We start from the raw sequence: 15,411 nt of genomic DNA, 5'->3' as shown, positions 1-15,411 counted from the left end.
AAAACAAAGAATTGTTATTATGCAAAGTAAACTGTATAGAAAGAGGTATAAAGTCAGAAAGAAGAATAGACGAAGGAAGGATAAAAATTAATGTTTTATTTCCACACTAAAGTGATATATTAAATGAGCAAATTTTTACAAAATAAAACCTTAAAAAATTTTGAATACTAAAAATGGACCAAAAAGGTTCAGGAGAGTGGAGTCAGATAAATGAGCACTGGTATGAAAGGCCAGTCCACTAAAGAAATGAGAATTTTAAAATGTATTCTAGGAAACATGTCATTTAGCACAATGAGAAGTTGGAAGACCTGGGTTTGGGTTTTTGCTCTAACATTTATTACTACATGACCTTGGCAGGTGACCCGACTCAGCCTCCTCAGCTGTCAGACAGTAATATAAGGCCAAATATTTTACAAGTTTGTTGGAAGAATTAGGAGATTGTATTTGTAAAACCAATTTTGTGAGCCATAAAGTATTCCATGAATTGTATTCCAAATAACCACAGCACTCCATGGACCCGAAATACAAGGTAGCTGCTAAAAATCCCACAGAACTTAAATCTATAAAGGATTTCCTGAGGACTACACCCAAAGGTATAGTTACTACTAAGTTATTCTTTTATTTAAAAAGTAATTCCTAACTGTTCTGAACAACCATGAAAAGAACAGAATGCAACCAGGTGTCCTGCAAAAAACAAAAACAAAAACAAAACACTTTAAATTAAAAAAGAGGGACTCCTGAGTGGCTCAGTGGTTGAGTGTCTGCCTTTGGCTCAGGGTGTGCTCCCGGGTCTGGGGATTGAGTCCCGCATCAGGCTCCCTGCAGGGAGCCTGCTTCTCCCTCTGCCTGTGTCTCTGCCTCTCTCATGAATAAATAAAACAAATCTTAAAAAAATAAAAAATAAAAAAGAATTGCTGGGACACCTGGGTGGCTGTTGGTTAAGCATCTGCCTTTGGCTCAGGCCATGATCCCAAGGTCCCAGGATCAAGCCCCAGGTTGGGCTCCCTGCTCATCAGGGAACCTGCTTGTCCCTCTCGTCATCCCCGCCCCACTTGTGCATACTCTAATAAATAACAAATAAAATCTTTAAAAGAAAATAAAAGTAAAAAAGAATTGCCACCACAGTGTACAGATTATGAGTAGCAAATTTCACTTTCAGTTCTCAAAGTCACCCTCCAAATGATGAATAAATACTCTATCAAATATACACAGAGTTTAGTTGACTCTGGCAATGGCTGAAACAGATTAATGTTTTCTAACATAAGCATATAAAAACAACTCACAGAGGCAGAGACAGGAATAAAATGGTGAAGTGTTTCCCAGGTCAGATTTTGAGAGTCATGTTTCATTTCTTACTGAAATTATGTCAATGATTAAAATATCAGATACTCCCACAATGAATTCTAAGCATAAAAAAAAAAATCCCAAAGGCAAAAATAAATTGAATTTTGAGTTATTCAAACCACTATTTTAACTACTACAAACTCTAACAGGCCATACAACTACATAATAAGACTATTTCAAATAATAATTCTAAGAAGTATATCCAAGTACAGCAGAGATCTAGCATAAACCAATGTTATAATTGCCTTTAAACAATTTACATAGTCCAATTATAAATAGCAAGGAAGCATAACTCCTTACTCCTTTTTGGTTTCCTCTGAAGACTTGTTCTCTTCCTTCTCTTCATTCTCCGGTTCTCCCTTTGGCTGCTCTGTCTCACTAGATGTAGCAGGTGGAGTTTCATTCTCTTGTTCTTCTACAGTAGAGACAGATTCCTCTGAACTTATATCTGGTTCTAAAAAATCAGGTGAGCAGAATTGCATCAAGTAGATATATTATTAGAGCCTGAGTCAATAAAAGGGTAAAAGTCTATTTTATTAAACAGAAAAGACAAATGCTCCAATTGATAGATGTATTTTAAAATGAACAAATTACGGTAAGTTGCATTTTCTTTCCTTCTGTCACTCAAATTGCCTATTCAATGAGTTGCTTATTCAGACTGTTATGTGAGAAAAGGAGATGGGCCAGGAAATTTACACAGAAAGAGAAACTAATCTTACCACAAATCAAACATCTTGCCTGTTCCCTATAATATTAATGATGAGATTCATAATTAAGAAATTAGCTACTTCATAATTCAACAGATAAATCTTAAGAAGGAAATGAGTAACAGAAAATTAACACCTATTTTCCACATTAAAGGACTGGGGCAAGAGCAGAAATCCAAGAGGGGGAATAGTGAGGTCTGCAATTGCTTATCTGTCTTTTCTCAGCATGTCTCTTTGAGCAGTTACTATAAAACACAGAATCCTAGATATGGTTAAGTAGGGACTTCAAAGAAAAGGACTCTCCAGTGGAAAAACTTAGGCAAAAAATAAAAGTATAGGCTTGAACAGTTTGGTCACTTAAATTATGTGAACAAATTACATGATGAAAACTTCTAAAAGAACAAAAAAAAGGCCACTTCCTTCATATAACCAAAACACATACACACAGTTCTAAAGGGAATTCTAATTTTCAACAAATTAAAATTCTAAACCATGAATTTCAGGATGGTCAACTATCATTTGTTGATCTCATCCTGGGTTATGCACTTCAACTAGACTTGCATATTAAGCTGAAAATCCTCCTATATAGGTTTAGCCAAAATTGAGTTTAAAGCCAGACAGATTCAAGTTCAGTCCTCATAAACTTTTTAGCTTGCTATCTTAGGGCAAGTTCTTTGATATCTCCAAGTTTCAGTAATCTTACCTCACAGAGCTTTCATGGGGATTGCATAAAATGGTTTAGGAGATATGTGCACTTGAACAATGTGGGTGATTCCCATCCTCTGGCCTATCCTATTGCTTCTAGAACTATCTCCCAAAGTATTAAAGCCAGAACTTCACTATAAAAAAGGTAAAAATGGTATCTAGCAATTCAGATAACTGTAAGATATATTTTAAAAATCATACATATTCTCACCTCACCGACTGAACTGCCCATGTGGGTAAGGACTTACTATTAGTCATTATGTTTACTTATATATTGCCTTATTCTAAAAAGGATGAAAAGAACTATTTACTGGGTTTGACTCTAGGAGTAGACCTATAAATTCAATTTCATATTTTCTTAAGAATAACTTTATTTTTTTTTTTAAGATTTTATTTATTTATTCATGAGAGTCACACACAGAGAGAGAGAGAGGCAGAGACACAGGCAGAGGGAGAAGCAGGCTCCATGCAGGGAGCCTGATGTGGGACTCGATCCTGGGACTCCAGGATCAGGCCCTGGGCTGAAGGCAGCACTAAACCGCTGAGCCACCCGGGCTGCCCAAGAATAACTGTTTAAGGGACACCTCAGTGGCTTAGTGGTTGAGCGTCTGCCTTCAGCCCAGAGCGTGATCCTGGAGTCCCAGGATCCAGTCCCGCATTGGGCTCCCCCTGCATGGAGCCTGCCCCCGCACCACCCCCCCTTCTCAAAATTAAATAAATGAATGAATGAATGAATGAATGAATAAAATCTTAAAAAAACCCTGCTTCATAGTTGATGGATTAATAAAGGTGCAGTCACTCAAGAGACACTGAGTATGTAGTATTTATAAGACACTGTTTCCAACTCATTAAACTATTGTGTCTGTCTTTGTGAAATGCAGGATTTATCAAATTTAAAGTATGAGAGAAGTCTATTTTTATATACAAAATACTATAATGGGAGATGACACACAGAACTTGTGCAGTGACTTACGGACTCTAAAATTCTGGCTGACTTTTCCAGTACCTGAACTCTCTGGCATGTATTCTGAAAACTGATGTGATTAGTGATTTAATGGTTTGAGCTGACTGTGAAGCAATATGGCATAAGATAGGCAAGTGGCTTATCTCAGTGCTACACAAAATAACCAAGCTTCAACTCATTAGTACATCTCATTTTTTTATATGCTGATTACAATGTCTCCTAACTGCTTCAGGCCAGCTACCCAAGTTGCTTATGATATTCATCTAAGTATCTTGAAACAAAATCCAGGTTGAGCTGGAAAAAGAGCAGCCTGCTGCACCAAAGGATAAAGGCAATAGGGTTCACATATTTTTTATTCCTAATCTATACTGGTCAGCAAATATTTCGTTCTAATAGCCACAACAGGGATGGCACCACGTGCTCAACCCTGGCAAACCTGAGATAAAAAGGCAAGGAAGGAAAAGGAAAGAAAGGAAAAGGTCACAAGAAGAAAAGGAAAAGAAGAAGAGGTGATAAGAAATGCCATAAAGGAGCACTACTAACCAGATTGATGGTTCTACATTTCTCTTGATTCATTATGTTCCCAACTCTGTCTGGCCAATCTCTGCACCAACACCAAATATAAACCAATACTTCAATTGCCCATTTGCTCCCTTAAGGCCTCATGGTGATTTCTGAGTGATTTAGCACTGTCTGTCCATCCTGAAGGCTCAAGTCCCCCCATTCTTCCACAGCCTTCATTGCTATGACACTGTATGCCTCTAACTATTCCTGTTCTTGCCAACTATTTTCTTTTTAATCCCAAGAACACGAAATTTTCGCCTTCTAAAAATCTTTAGAGACAAGATGAAATTCTTACTTTGCTTACTTTGGTCTGGAAATGACATATCCATAGGTATCACTTCTTTCAATGTTCTCCCAAAACAGCCATGAAAAAAGAACAATTAGGTTCAAAGGAATTTATGGGATACTCCAAATTGGAATAGAAACTTTTGCCATTTTAAGTTGTCTACTGCTTTACCTTACCTGGCTTTTCTTCCTCCCCTTCAGCAAGCTTGCTTTTGGGAGGAGTTTCCCGCGTAGAATTCACAGTTCGACGAATCGGCATGGTGCTATCTTCTACCTTCTAAGAAAAGAGACAGCCATAATCATACATGCATAAGAAAATTTCTCTCTTTCTCAAGGGGACTAACTGGGTGTCAGAAGATGTAGGAGAATTCTTCAAGTCGACTCCAGGATCTGATGCAAATTACTTTTAACAAGTTTTTTTGAAGTAAAATACAATTTTTTAAAAAGTACTTTTCAAAATATTTTATTTTAGCTAGAATTTGAAATGGAAACAGGTAATTTTACTTGACTTGGAATGAATTTAGAAGGTTGGAGGTTTTCTAAGGAATTCAAGGGGAAAAGGAAGACGAAAAGAATTTTGTATCTGTTTGATTTTTTTAGATTCACAACCCAGAACTCCCCAAAGTAAGGAAACGAACATGTACCAAGAAGGACCCAGCAGGGCCTGAAGTCAGGGACTGATCCAAGAGTGAGCTTCAAGAATGTGTCAGCCCCTACCTCACCTAACTTGTCCGCGTGGATCAGCTGAGCTCCTACTATAAGTGGGAGTGCCTTAGGATGGACGAATTCACCTTGAGACGTATCAGTCGCCATTTAAAATAATTTCTAGGCCCGAGTACAGGTTACACTCTGAAGCCTCTGCTGTTAACCACAAGGACTTTTCCTAATGGTTTCAGTGTGGTGAAGAGTCAACCTAAAGCACAGAAAAGACCTGGTGTGAAGATTAACAGAAACAAAACTAAACTGTCTAAATTTAATACACATCCTAAGGGGAAAACAATGAACTATAAAACTTATAGTTAAGTGACAGATGACTTGGTCAATTATCATTCAGAAAGATTAAATCACTACGAAAATACCGAGTATGTAAAGCAGCCACTAAGACAAATGCACAAGCCACAGCAGCTGTTGCACCTTCCACATGAACAAAGGCAACAAGGACAAGAAAGCTCCTCAGGAACGGAACCCCATTCCCACCAGGCTACCATCAGGAACTTAGAAAGGACAGAATAAGGAGACTAAGGAACAGTTTAGTCAAATGTTTACTCAATTACTGAAGAGAGAAGGTTTTGGTTGTTATTGTTCTCAAAAGGATCAGGAAAATTATCTGTAACCTTGACTACTTCTCCATTAGATAAATAACCTAAGGGCAAAAATCCTGAAGAACGTGATACTCTAAGAACCTCCAGACTTAGAGAAGGAAATTTAGACCATCACCTAGAATAGAATTTATGTTTCCAAGACCTTATTTGTTATTTTTAAAGTAGGCAAAACTAGCACAGAAGAATGAACATAATTAAATATTCAAAGATAAAACCCATGTAGTCACTCAAATTTACATGATCATTAAATACTCGCTGTCCTTGAAAAAAAAAATCTCATCTGGGACCAAATGACATTTTATAATAAAAATCTCTCCAAAATACAAGAAAATGATCATCTGAGTGTTTAGATCTTTGTGCTAATGAATTATTAGCAAAGAACTGGGGCAACAGTAGACTAGTCATTCAACCTCTACTTTAAGCTCTGACTGTCTAGGAATTCAAGAGCTTCCAATTTGTCAGGTAATAGTCTCAAGCTACAACAATTAGGATAAATCCAAAAAATACAAACACAGAGAATGCTTTCATATTTACAGGGAAAATCTTTTTATGGGAACACCAAGAGCAATGCCAGACTTGTGAATTGTCAATTAGCTGCAAGCAAAGGCAGTTGAAAGAATTCAAGATGCACTAAAACTTTTTATCAATAGTAAATTAATAATATCCATGAATATTTTAAACTTATCCACTATTATAAAAACTACTTAAAATGCGCAAGTAGCAAGTCACTTGAAGGAACTATAAAGTACAAAAATAAAAATAGTTGTTTTTTGATCTGTGAAGAGAGGGCCAAATTGGGCTTAGGAATACTATTTAGGCTTGTGAAACCTAAAAGTCTATTTTGAAATACTTTGAATACATAAACTTGCTCATTAATGCATCTAGCACTTACATAGTAATATGTTTTCTTTGACAATTAAAAAAACAAAACAAAACTAAGCAAATCTGCTATTTTCATATGTAAACCCTATAGAGAAGTAAACCACCATTATCAGGTTATCCTTGGTAGAGTGATATTGCTATTGGATTCATCTTTCTTAACTCACCATAACACTAGCTAGGTTGAAAATGCCACTGTGAAGTCAACAAAACTTTCATGAGTCTCTGTTCATAGGATATCCTGAAAAAGATATGTTCCCTGTAGATACAATACTGAAAAAAAGCATCAAAACCTTTCCAGTCTACTATATTCATTAACTACTCAAAACTCAAACAAATGAGTCAAAAGGGGAGGAGGCACACAAACAAAGCTACTAACACCAACATAATGAAACTAAAATCACGGCAACAAGTACATGGTCCATAAAGACATCAGACATCATGAACCCAAGGACAAGAATGACAGTTTTAATCAGGCCAGGTAAGAGGCATGCCCAGGTTAGAATAAAAAATATATATATAATAAATTTTTTTAAAAAGGTGGTTTGCCAATCTTTCTGGCTGCATCTACAAAAAATGTAAATCCTGACACTCTCCTGCTTAACACCTCTCAATTACTGTCGCACTTTTTTTTACTAATCTTATCTCCTACTACTCTACCCATCATACTCTCTTGACTCCAAAAACAAAGACCTTCTTTTGGCCCTGGCACTGTGCTCTGCTTATCCCTGTCTGAGGGTGTTTGCACTTGCTGTTCTCTTAAACTATTATTTTTCTAGATACTTCAATCAGGTTTCTGCTCAATGTCATCTCCTCTCAGAAAAGCCTCCCATCCTTCTCATTGTTCAGGTTTCTTTAGCATTAAATTTGTGTACTTGTTTATTATGTCCCCTTCCCAAAAGGCACTGTAAGATATACAAGGGCTAAGGACCTTTAATTCACACTATTTGCAGCACCTACAACAGTGTCCAACACATTATGTGTTGCACAAATTTTGAGAAAAAAAGTTAAATGAACAATGCCACCTATTTAAGTATTTATTATTATATTTAGCGTATGAGAAGAACACTTAAAAAATGAAATCCAAAGTTATTTGGGATAAATATTAAGAAATGTTTACCTCAGAGGCAACTGGCTGTCCAGTCCACAGAGGGTGCAACTCTTGATCTCGGGGTCGTGGGTCCAAGCCCCACACTGGGTATAGAGTTTACTTTAAAATAAAAATGTTTGCCTCAGCTCTGAATTTCCTTGGTAAGGGTCACGGAACTTAAAGCTTCCCTCTGTAATACTTTCTTTTTAATAGGTTGGCTAACAGTTACTTCGTATGTTCGGTGTTTGTTACAGAGCTAACAAAAACTATATGGGTGGTTAATTCACACTGTCTTATCCTCACCATGTACCTGTTAACTTCTTGCTGCTGCACTTTTGAATCAGACTAGCTACCACACCTATCCCCCCCACCCAAAGAGATCTTATGTAGCAGGCTCACTGCTGCATACTTGGTGCCTAAGAACACACAAGGAATAGAATAGGTGCTCAACAAATATTTGTTAAACGAAAGGATGAATATATGAAAAAGTTCTCCACCTAGGTTCTTTTATGTGCCAAAAACAATCTTCAGTTTACCTGTGGTTTATGTGGCTCTCCTGTGGCCTCCCATCTGGATTTTTATTTTATTTTTTTAATGTTAGATTAACTATACAAAGAGTTGCTTTTGTAAAAGAAAACTCTAAGTTACTTTTAATTTAATGCAAGCAATAAAAAAAGTGATAAAGTCTACAATTTTCTCTACATTATGAGAAAGCAATAGAAAAATTAGTAGGAGCTTAACAATATGTTTCCAGTCTAATAATATCCTTAAAGAAATAAATTTTAGGATATTATTCATTATTACTTCATATTTTATTTTATTAAAATTATTCGTATATTTATGAATATTCATATTCGTATTTTACCTATTATTTCATATTTTACCATAAAATGTGTGCAATATAAATTATAAGATCATCAGTTATGCACAGAATATATCAAACTGTCCCCAACCTCAAGTCTTTCACTGTATTCAGTGACATTAATAGTAATGTCACAAAAAAAAAAACATGCCGGTAATTAGCTGGCAACTACCCCCCCCCACACACACACACAACTTTTACACTTGAATAAATCAGTATGTACCTAATTAATGCCTATCTTGGGCACAGATGGTATGGACACTACATGCCCCGCCCCCCCTTGAAAGACAATCACAACCTAACTGGCTAACACTTCAGGATACTTTCTCCAATTTTCCGCCCTCAAACGTCCACGTCAGTTTAAAAACGCAGCCAAACAACACACACACACACACACACACACACACACACACAAACCCCACTCTTTAAAAATGTCACTTCCACTTTGAAAGCCACTAAACTGAACTCTTCAGGAGAGCAACAGACACTTCGAAGAGCTCAGAGTAGCTTCAGGCCTGTCTGTGCCAGAGAAAATCAAACTCTCTGCCAAGCTAACGCCAGTCACGTCCCCCTCCGCTCAAGACCCTAGAGCTGCCCATCAAGCCCCGGGCGAATTCCTAGACGTTATTTCTGACTGGATCCTCACTTTCCAGTGTAACGGGCAGTCAGGAAGGATGACAAACAGGGAATTCAGAATCTGCGCGCTGAAGGGGCGGTCGAGTTCACCTTGTCGAGTCCTCCGTGCAGGAGAGAACACTCCCCCCACAAAAGGCGAGGAGACCCGTCCTCCGTCACAGACGGTGGCCAATTCAGTATCAAAACTCAGACGTGAGGCTCTCGCTTCAGCGCTCCTGCCGCCACCTCTTGACAAACGCGCTTTCTCATCCCCGAGCCCGACTTTACTACTGCACAGCACACGGTCGGCGGTGCGGGGAGCAACGAGCTCTGGGCATGCCAGACGGGAAAACGAAAGCTCAGGCCCGCGTCGCGGCAGCGGCGGCGGCGGCGGCGGCGGGGGCAGCGGCAGCGGCAGCTCGGAAACGCCCGCCCAGACCACTGACAGGCACACGGGGAAGAGCGCAGCCCAGACAAAGAGGCAGGGAGCGGCCGGTGCGGGGCGCGAGCAGAGGCGGGGGAGCGCGGGGCCAAGAGGAGGCAGCTCGGCAGAGGACGGCAGGACTCGGCAGCAGGCTGACACCGAGAGGCTGCGGCGCGGGCTCCGCGCGGCCGGCGGCTCGGGGCGCGGGGCTCGCGCTCGGGGACGCACGCGGCCGAGGTCGACGCCGCCCCTGGGGCAGCGGCCGCTCGCGCGACACAAGAAGCGACACACCGCGAGCACTAGCGCTCCGCGCACTCACCACTGGGAGCTCCGTAATGGCGGCGGCGGGGGCGGAGAAGCCGGGGGGCGGGCCCGCCGCAGCCAGTCACCGCCGCCGGCATCTTTCGAACCCGCTCCGAAAACCGCTGAGGGAGTGGGGAGAGGAGGGGGGGAGGGGCGGGAGACGGGGGGTGGGGGGGCGGCGGCGGAGTCCGCCGCGGGCCTCGGGAGCATGCGCGAGGCCGCAGCCAATCGGAGCGCAGCGGGAGGACGCTGGCGCAGGCGCGCTGGGACGCAGGGCCCCGGACCGGGGAAGAGCTCCCCCCCTCCTCCCCCAGAGTCCAAACAAAACAAGGACGAGAGCGCGCGCGCCAGAGGGCCCCGGAGGAGGCGTCAACGAGAGGGGCAGGGGGCTAGATCGCGGGGGAGAGGGGACGGAGGGCGGAGCGGCCGGGAGAGGCAGACAAAAGGCACCACCTCCGGGGACCCGAGCGCCCCGCCCCCTCCACTCTGGGAGCGGCGTCGGCGCCCCGGGCGAGCGGCCTTGGCCACTCGCCTTCGGGGCCCAGCGAGCCCGCACCCGCTCCCCGCCCGCCTGTTCCGTCCTGCGTTACCTCTGCACTCCCCCCTTCCTGGCGCCCGCGTTCCGCACGGCCTCTCGGCGCCGCTCCCGCTGCCGCTCGTCGTCTCCGCCGCCGCTGTCCTCCAGGCCCAGCCGCCGAGCTCTGCCGCCCCGCCCCCCTGCTCGCGGCCCCGCGCGCACGCGCACGCGCACGCGCGCACTCCCTGCCGACCCCGCCCCCGCGCGTGACCGCGCACGCGCCCCCAGCCGGCGGGAGCCGAGGGAACGCGCGCGCCTTGGCTCCCCGGCCGGGCGCGCGGGGGCGCGAGAGGGCGCTGCGGGACGGGAGGACGCCCGCCCAGCCTCGCCGGGGCCCGGCCCCGGGCTGCGCGTTGGCTTGGGTGCGGTTGCGCTTTCCTCCGAAGAGCCCCCTCTCGCTCCGTTTGCTGTCGCTGCCGTCCCGCTCGGTCCCTGGTCGTAGCCGGGCCTCCTGGCATCTCCCGCGGCTCCGTGCAGCCGCCGCGCAGGAACAAACTGCCTCTCTTTGATGACCGTGCAAAACTCGAGCAACCAGATAGCGGAAAATTCGGTACCTCACGGTCCTATTAAGTATCCAGACAGTACAGGGCAGAGCGGTGACTCAGGAAAAGAACTGGAAAAGTTGCTTTTCGAATCTGTGAAAGGGTCTTCCGTGGCCTCCTGATCCGCGTACGCAGGCAGGGTTCTCCCAAAGTAAGGCCCTGGGGTCCGGAAACAGGGGATGCCCTTTGAATTGTCCTATTATTTTGGTGTCAGTGGACTTAGGCAGGGTACATACTGTTGGAAAATGTGACTTTTCAAAACCAATGTATTTAAAGTAGGTGTTTTGTGGTGGGGTACAGGTCGTGCGGGTAATGAATACAGGGAAATAATAAACATTAAAATTACCCATAGGCTCACAGCAGGGGGGACCGATACTCAGATGTATGTGTTAATCATTCAAAAGATTTATTATGAAACCATTTAAGTGCTTGCTAGCCCAGTGCTCAGGCTGTATAATTAGCATTTTAACTATCTCACCAGCTTTCCCAGTCATAGCCATTCACTCACTCCATCAGTTGCAAAATGAGCTGTAATAAAATTTCACCACCACCACGGAAAACTGCTCACTAATGGCATTACCGATGATGCTCTGGCACTGTTGTCACGACGAGTTTCAGTCACTTTGTGCCATTTCTTTGTCCTGCTCAGCTCCTTTGTTCTTTACCAAATTTCTATCCTTTGTATCCCTCTTTAAAGACTCTATTCCATTTTTATGTATTCCAGTACTTAAAACATCTTACCTCCGTTCTTGTTCTCTAAAATGTCTTTAGCCCCATCTCATTCAAGAAGCTGACCCAGTTAAGAGCAAACTAGGTTTCTCCTCCTCTACAGATTTTTGCTTCACACACACACACACACACACACACCCTTTATTCTATTGTTTACAACATGTATACCCATGAAGGGAGAAACCTTAAAATTCTTCCTTCAGGTGAGACACACAAACCACCAAGGCTACACTTGCTATAGTCTGAAGTTTTAAGTTTTCTACTTACAAAGGAATTTAAAATTTTTTTACTGTATATATGTGTGTGTGTGTGTGTGTATATATATATATATATGTTGAGGCATTTTACATCTGTTAAATGTAACATCTGGCTAGTTTCGATTTTCATACTTAGTTGCATCTGAGTTAAGACTCCATAGGGGAATGGTTTTATAGCTAACCTCACTTGGCTTCTTTGAGCTATGCTAGTAAGAATATTAAACAGAGTTACCTGATGGATTTTGTACTATTTATTTAAAGCTATTAAGGCTGTTTGGCTTGAACTGGAAGGAACACACACCTTGGGAAGTTGAGGAGCAGGTGAGCTCTTACAAAGTGTATGAAGATTATCATCAGAGCTGCGGAAGACCCCCGGTGCTCAGAGATCTCTTACACTGATATTGGAGCCCTTGAAGTTCCATCATTCAGAGATTCATTCCCTTGGTTCCCTTCACTCTCTTTAATAGCACTTTTAAAGTGCTGGTACCAAGAACTAATACGCAAGTTTCAAACTGATCATTGAGAATTCATTGTTTCACCTCTAAACCCGAGAATCTCAAGAACTCTAGGTGTCTGATTAAAAGAACTTCTAGCAAATGTGCTGTCGTCTGTGATGACTTAACAATTCTGCCCAGAAACACCTGGGATACAGGCATGACTTGAGAGTCCCAGAAACACGAGGAAATGTAGGGTTTTGTGAACTAGAAAGTCAAGTGTTAAGAGTTCCTCACAATGCAACGGCATCATCTCTAGTTTTCAACAAAACACTTTTTCAGAAGCCAATTCCCTGTTGAAACAAGCATGTATGGAAGATTTGCAGATGGCCTGCTGTCAGTGTAACAGTTTTTTGCTGCCCCTCAGATGTAAAGCTAAGTGATACTTAAGTCTTTTGGGCTAAAATGTCTTGTTTTGTATAGGAAAGCAAACTGTATGGCTTTGGAGATTTGGGCATAAAGTCAGAGGAAGTTGAAACAATTGTAGATTCCAGGAGTGTTCCAGAGCAGAGCTATGATAATGCAATCATGGGGCTGAACATTGAAAGTTGTATCTTACTTTACTCACATTCCACTTGTGTTATGAAGGAGAGGTTTAAGGAATAATTCTTTATTGCCTGGTGGGGAGAGGCTTCTACTCCTAGCAAGGCTGATCTTTATTATTCCCACAAATCAAAGCAAGGGACTCCAATTTCATGCAGAAGTCATCAAAAGCTAGGCCACGGCTTGGGGATTCCTTAGGAATGTATGGTCCTGGCAGGGCTGGGAGTCACTTGACTTTTCTGGTGTCCAGCTAGAAAGACTAGAAATGGCTTTCAATTTAGTTGCAGCTTACTACTGGGCAAATGGAGATGAAAAGATAGATTATTCCTCCAACTCCCTAGCCATGGTATTCTTACTGTTTCTGGTTACCTGAGGCCACTACCCTGGTTTAGAGACAAACAATCGCTTTGGGTCCTCTGTCAATGATGCACTTTCCTCTACTCACTGGTGGCAATAATTTTATTCAGGCCAGCAGTCATTGAACTATAAAACTTTTTTCTAAGCTCTAAAAAATTCTAGATCTGAAACATGTCTGGTCCAATGGTTTTGGATAAAAAGATTGTGAACCAGTTATCTAAAAACCAAGTAGGTTTACAAAATAACACTTACCCTCACACGTTCTAGTCTAGCTATTATTTTTTATTTATTCTCTCTCATGAGAGACACAGAGAAAGAGAGAGGCAGAGACACAGGCAGAGGGAGAAGCAGGCTCCATGCAGGGAGCCCGACATGGGACTCGATCCCAGGTCTCCAGGATCACGCCCTGGGCCAAAGGCAGAGGCTCAACTGCTGAGCCACCCAGGCGTGCCTCAGGTTCTGGAAATTTTATGTGTTGAACTGTCTTTTCCCTTTTCAAATACCAGAGGCAAGACAACTGCACTTTAACAGACTAAAGACACTCTGTTTGCCAGACTTACTAAAAAAGCAAAATATACCCAGTTTTGTTTGGACTGTATAATTTGAAGTCAACAGTACTACTGTTCTCCCTCCACTCCTACTTTGTGGCTTTAACTTATTTGAAGAAAGCTGCCTGCAAGGCAACCAGGCCTGTGATAGTGGCCAGAGATGGTTATGGATCAGATCAAGTGACACTTAGCGTGACCAACTCTACTGGTTTACCATAGGGGGAGGTCGAGAGTTGATGGAAGGCAGCATTTACTTTTAAAATTAAAAAATATATATGGAACGCTTCACAAATTTGCGTGTCGTCTTTGTTCAGGGGCCATCCTAATCTTCTCTGTATCATTCCAATTTTAGTATATGTGCTGCCAAGTGAGCACAGGATTTTGTTTTTAAACCAGGGAAGTCCCAGGAAAATGGAGTTACCTTAAGACATCCTTTCTTTGTGGTTATGGGGTAGTTTGAGAAAGTTTCTTTTTTTGTTCTTTTTTAAGTAAGCTCTTGTCCCAGTGTGGGGCTTGAAAACTGACAACTCCCAGATCAAGAGTCGAATGCTCTACCAACTGAGTCAGCTACGTGTCCCTGAGAAAGTTTCTTTAAATAGGTTTTTTAATGCAGTAAAGCCTAGTGTTTTTTTTTTTTTTTAAAGATTTATTTATTTTGAGGGGAGGGAGGAGCAGAGGGAGAGAGAAACCCAAGCAGACTCTGTGCTGAGCCAAGCCCAATACAAGGCTCCATTTCACAACCCTGAGTTCACAGCTGAAACCAAGATTCAGACACCCAACAGACTGTGCCACCCAGTAATTTAAAGGAAAACCTGAGTCAAAACAAAATTTTAAAAATTTCAAATTATGAGATTGGATCCATTTGTTTAAAAAAATATCCAAAAAGATAGTGACAGAAAAGATCCTTTCCTTTTACAAAAAAAAAAAAAGTGAAACTGCATGGTGATGAGGGAATGAAATCTTCTCAAAAGTGGAAAACCAGAAAGTATTGGCTTTGAGTATTATTTATTTTTTAAAGATTTTGAGAGTGAGAGCAAGAGAGAGAGGGAATAAAGCAGAGGGGGAGGGAGAGAGACAAGCGGACTCTGCGCTGAGTGTGGAGCCTGACATGACATGGGGCTTGATCCCACGACCCAGAGATCATGACTTGGAGCCAAAACCAAGTGTCAGAAGCTTAACTGACTGAGCCACTGAGGCACTGCTGGCTTTGACTATTCTCAAAATACTTGCAGCAAGGCTGTAAAAGTTTCAACCTGGAGTTTAGAAAGAGTGGCATAATTCTTGAGAACCATACATATTG

At 42.3% G+C, this 15,411-nt stretch overlaps 1 protein-coding gene and 1 non-coding gene across 24 annotated transcripts in view; both read right to left on the bottom strand.

Moving 5' to 3' along the window:
• Positions 1 to 10,791, bottom strand: part of HP1BP3 (heterochromatin protein 1 binding protein 3) — a 40,335-nt gene extending 29,544 nt beyond the window's left edge. The window contains exons 1-8 of one of the 23 annotated variants that reach the window (XM_041766171.1): positions 10,655 to 10,775; positions 9,449 to 9,667; positions 7,891 to 7,980; positions 6,938 to 7,011; positions 5,287 to 5,482; positions 4,747 to 4,846; positions 4,580 to 4,594; positions 1,645 to 1,798 (exon numbers count right to left, since the gene is read on the bottom strand). In XM_041766171.1, coding sequence (XP_041622105.1) covers positions 1,645 to 1,798; positions 4,580 to 4,594; positions 4,747 to 4,846; positions 5,287 to 5,382 — 365 coding nt within the window. In that variant the 5' untranslated portion in view covers positions 5,383 to 5,482; positions 6,938 to 7,011; positions 7,891 to 7,980; positions 9,449 to 9,667; positions 10,655 to 10,775. Of the gene's footprint in view, positions 1 to 1,644; positions 1,799 to 4,579; positions 4,636 to 4,746; positions 4,847 to 5,286; positions 5,483 to 6,937; positions 7,012 to 7,890; positions 7,981 to 9,448; positions 9,668 to 10,080; positions 10,220 to 10,654 lie in introns of those variants that run through there. The other 22 variants (XM_041766165.1, XM_041766173.1, XM_041766172.1 and 19 more) reach the window with 22 other exon arrangements.
• A 3,589-nt stretch (positions 10,792 to 14,380) lies between these two features.
• LOC121498282 lies at positions 14,381 to 14,486 on the bottom strand. Its single transcript, XR_005989679.1, has one exon. It is a non-coding gene; the product is annotated as a U6 spliceosomal RNA (small nuclear RNA).
• Positions 14,487 to 15,411: the final 925 nt, after the last annotated feature.

Source organism: Vulpes lagopus, chromosome 8 (assembly GCF_018345385.1).
Source record: "Vulpes lagopus strain Blue_001 chromosome 8, ASM1834538v1, whole genome shotgun sequence".
Lineage (NCBI taxonomy): Eukaryota > Metazoa > Chordata > Mammalia > Carnivora > Canidae > Vulpes > Vulpes lagopus.
The sequence above is the reverse complement of the archived record's forward strand: the minus strand, read 5'-3'. Positions and strand labels throughout refer to the sequence as shown.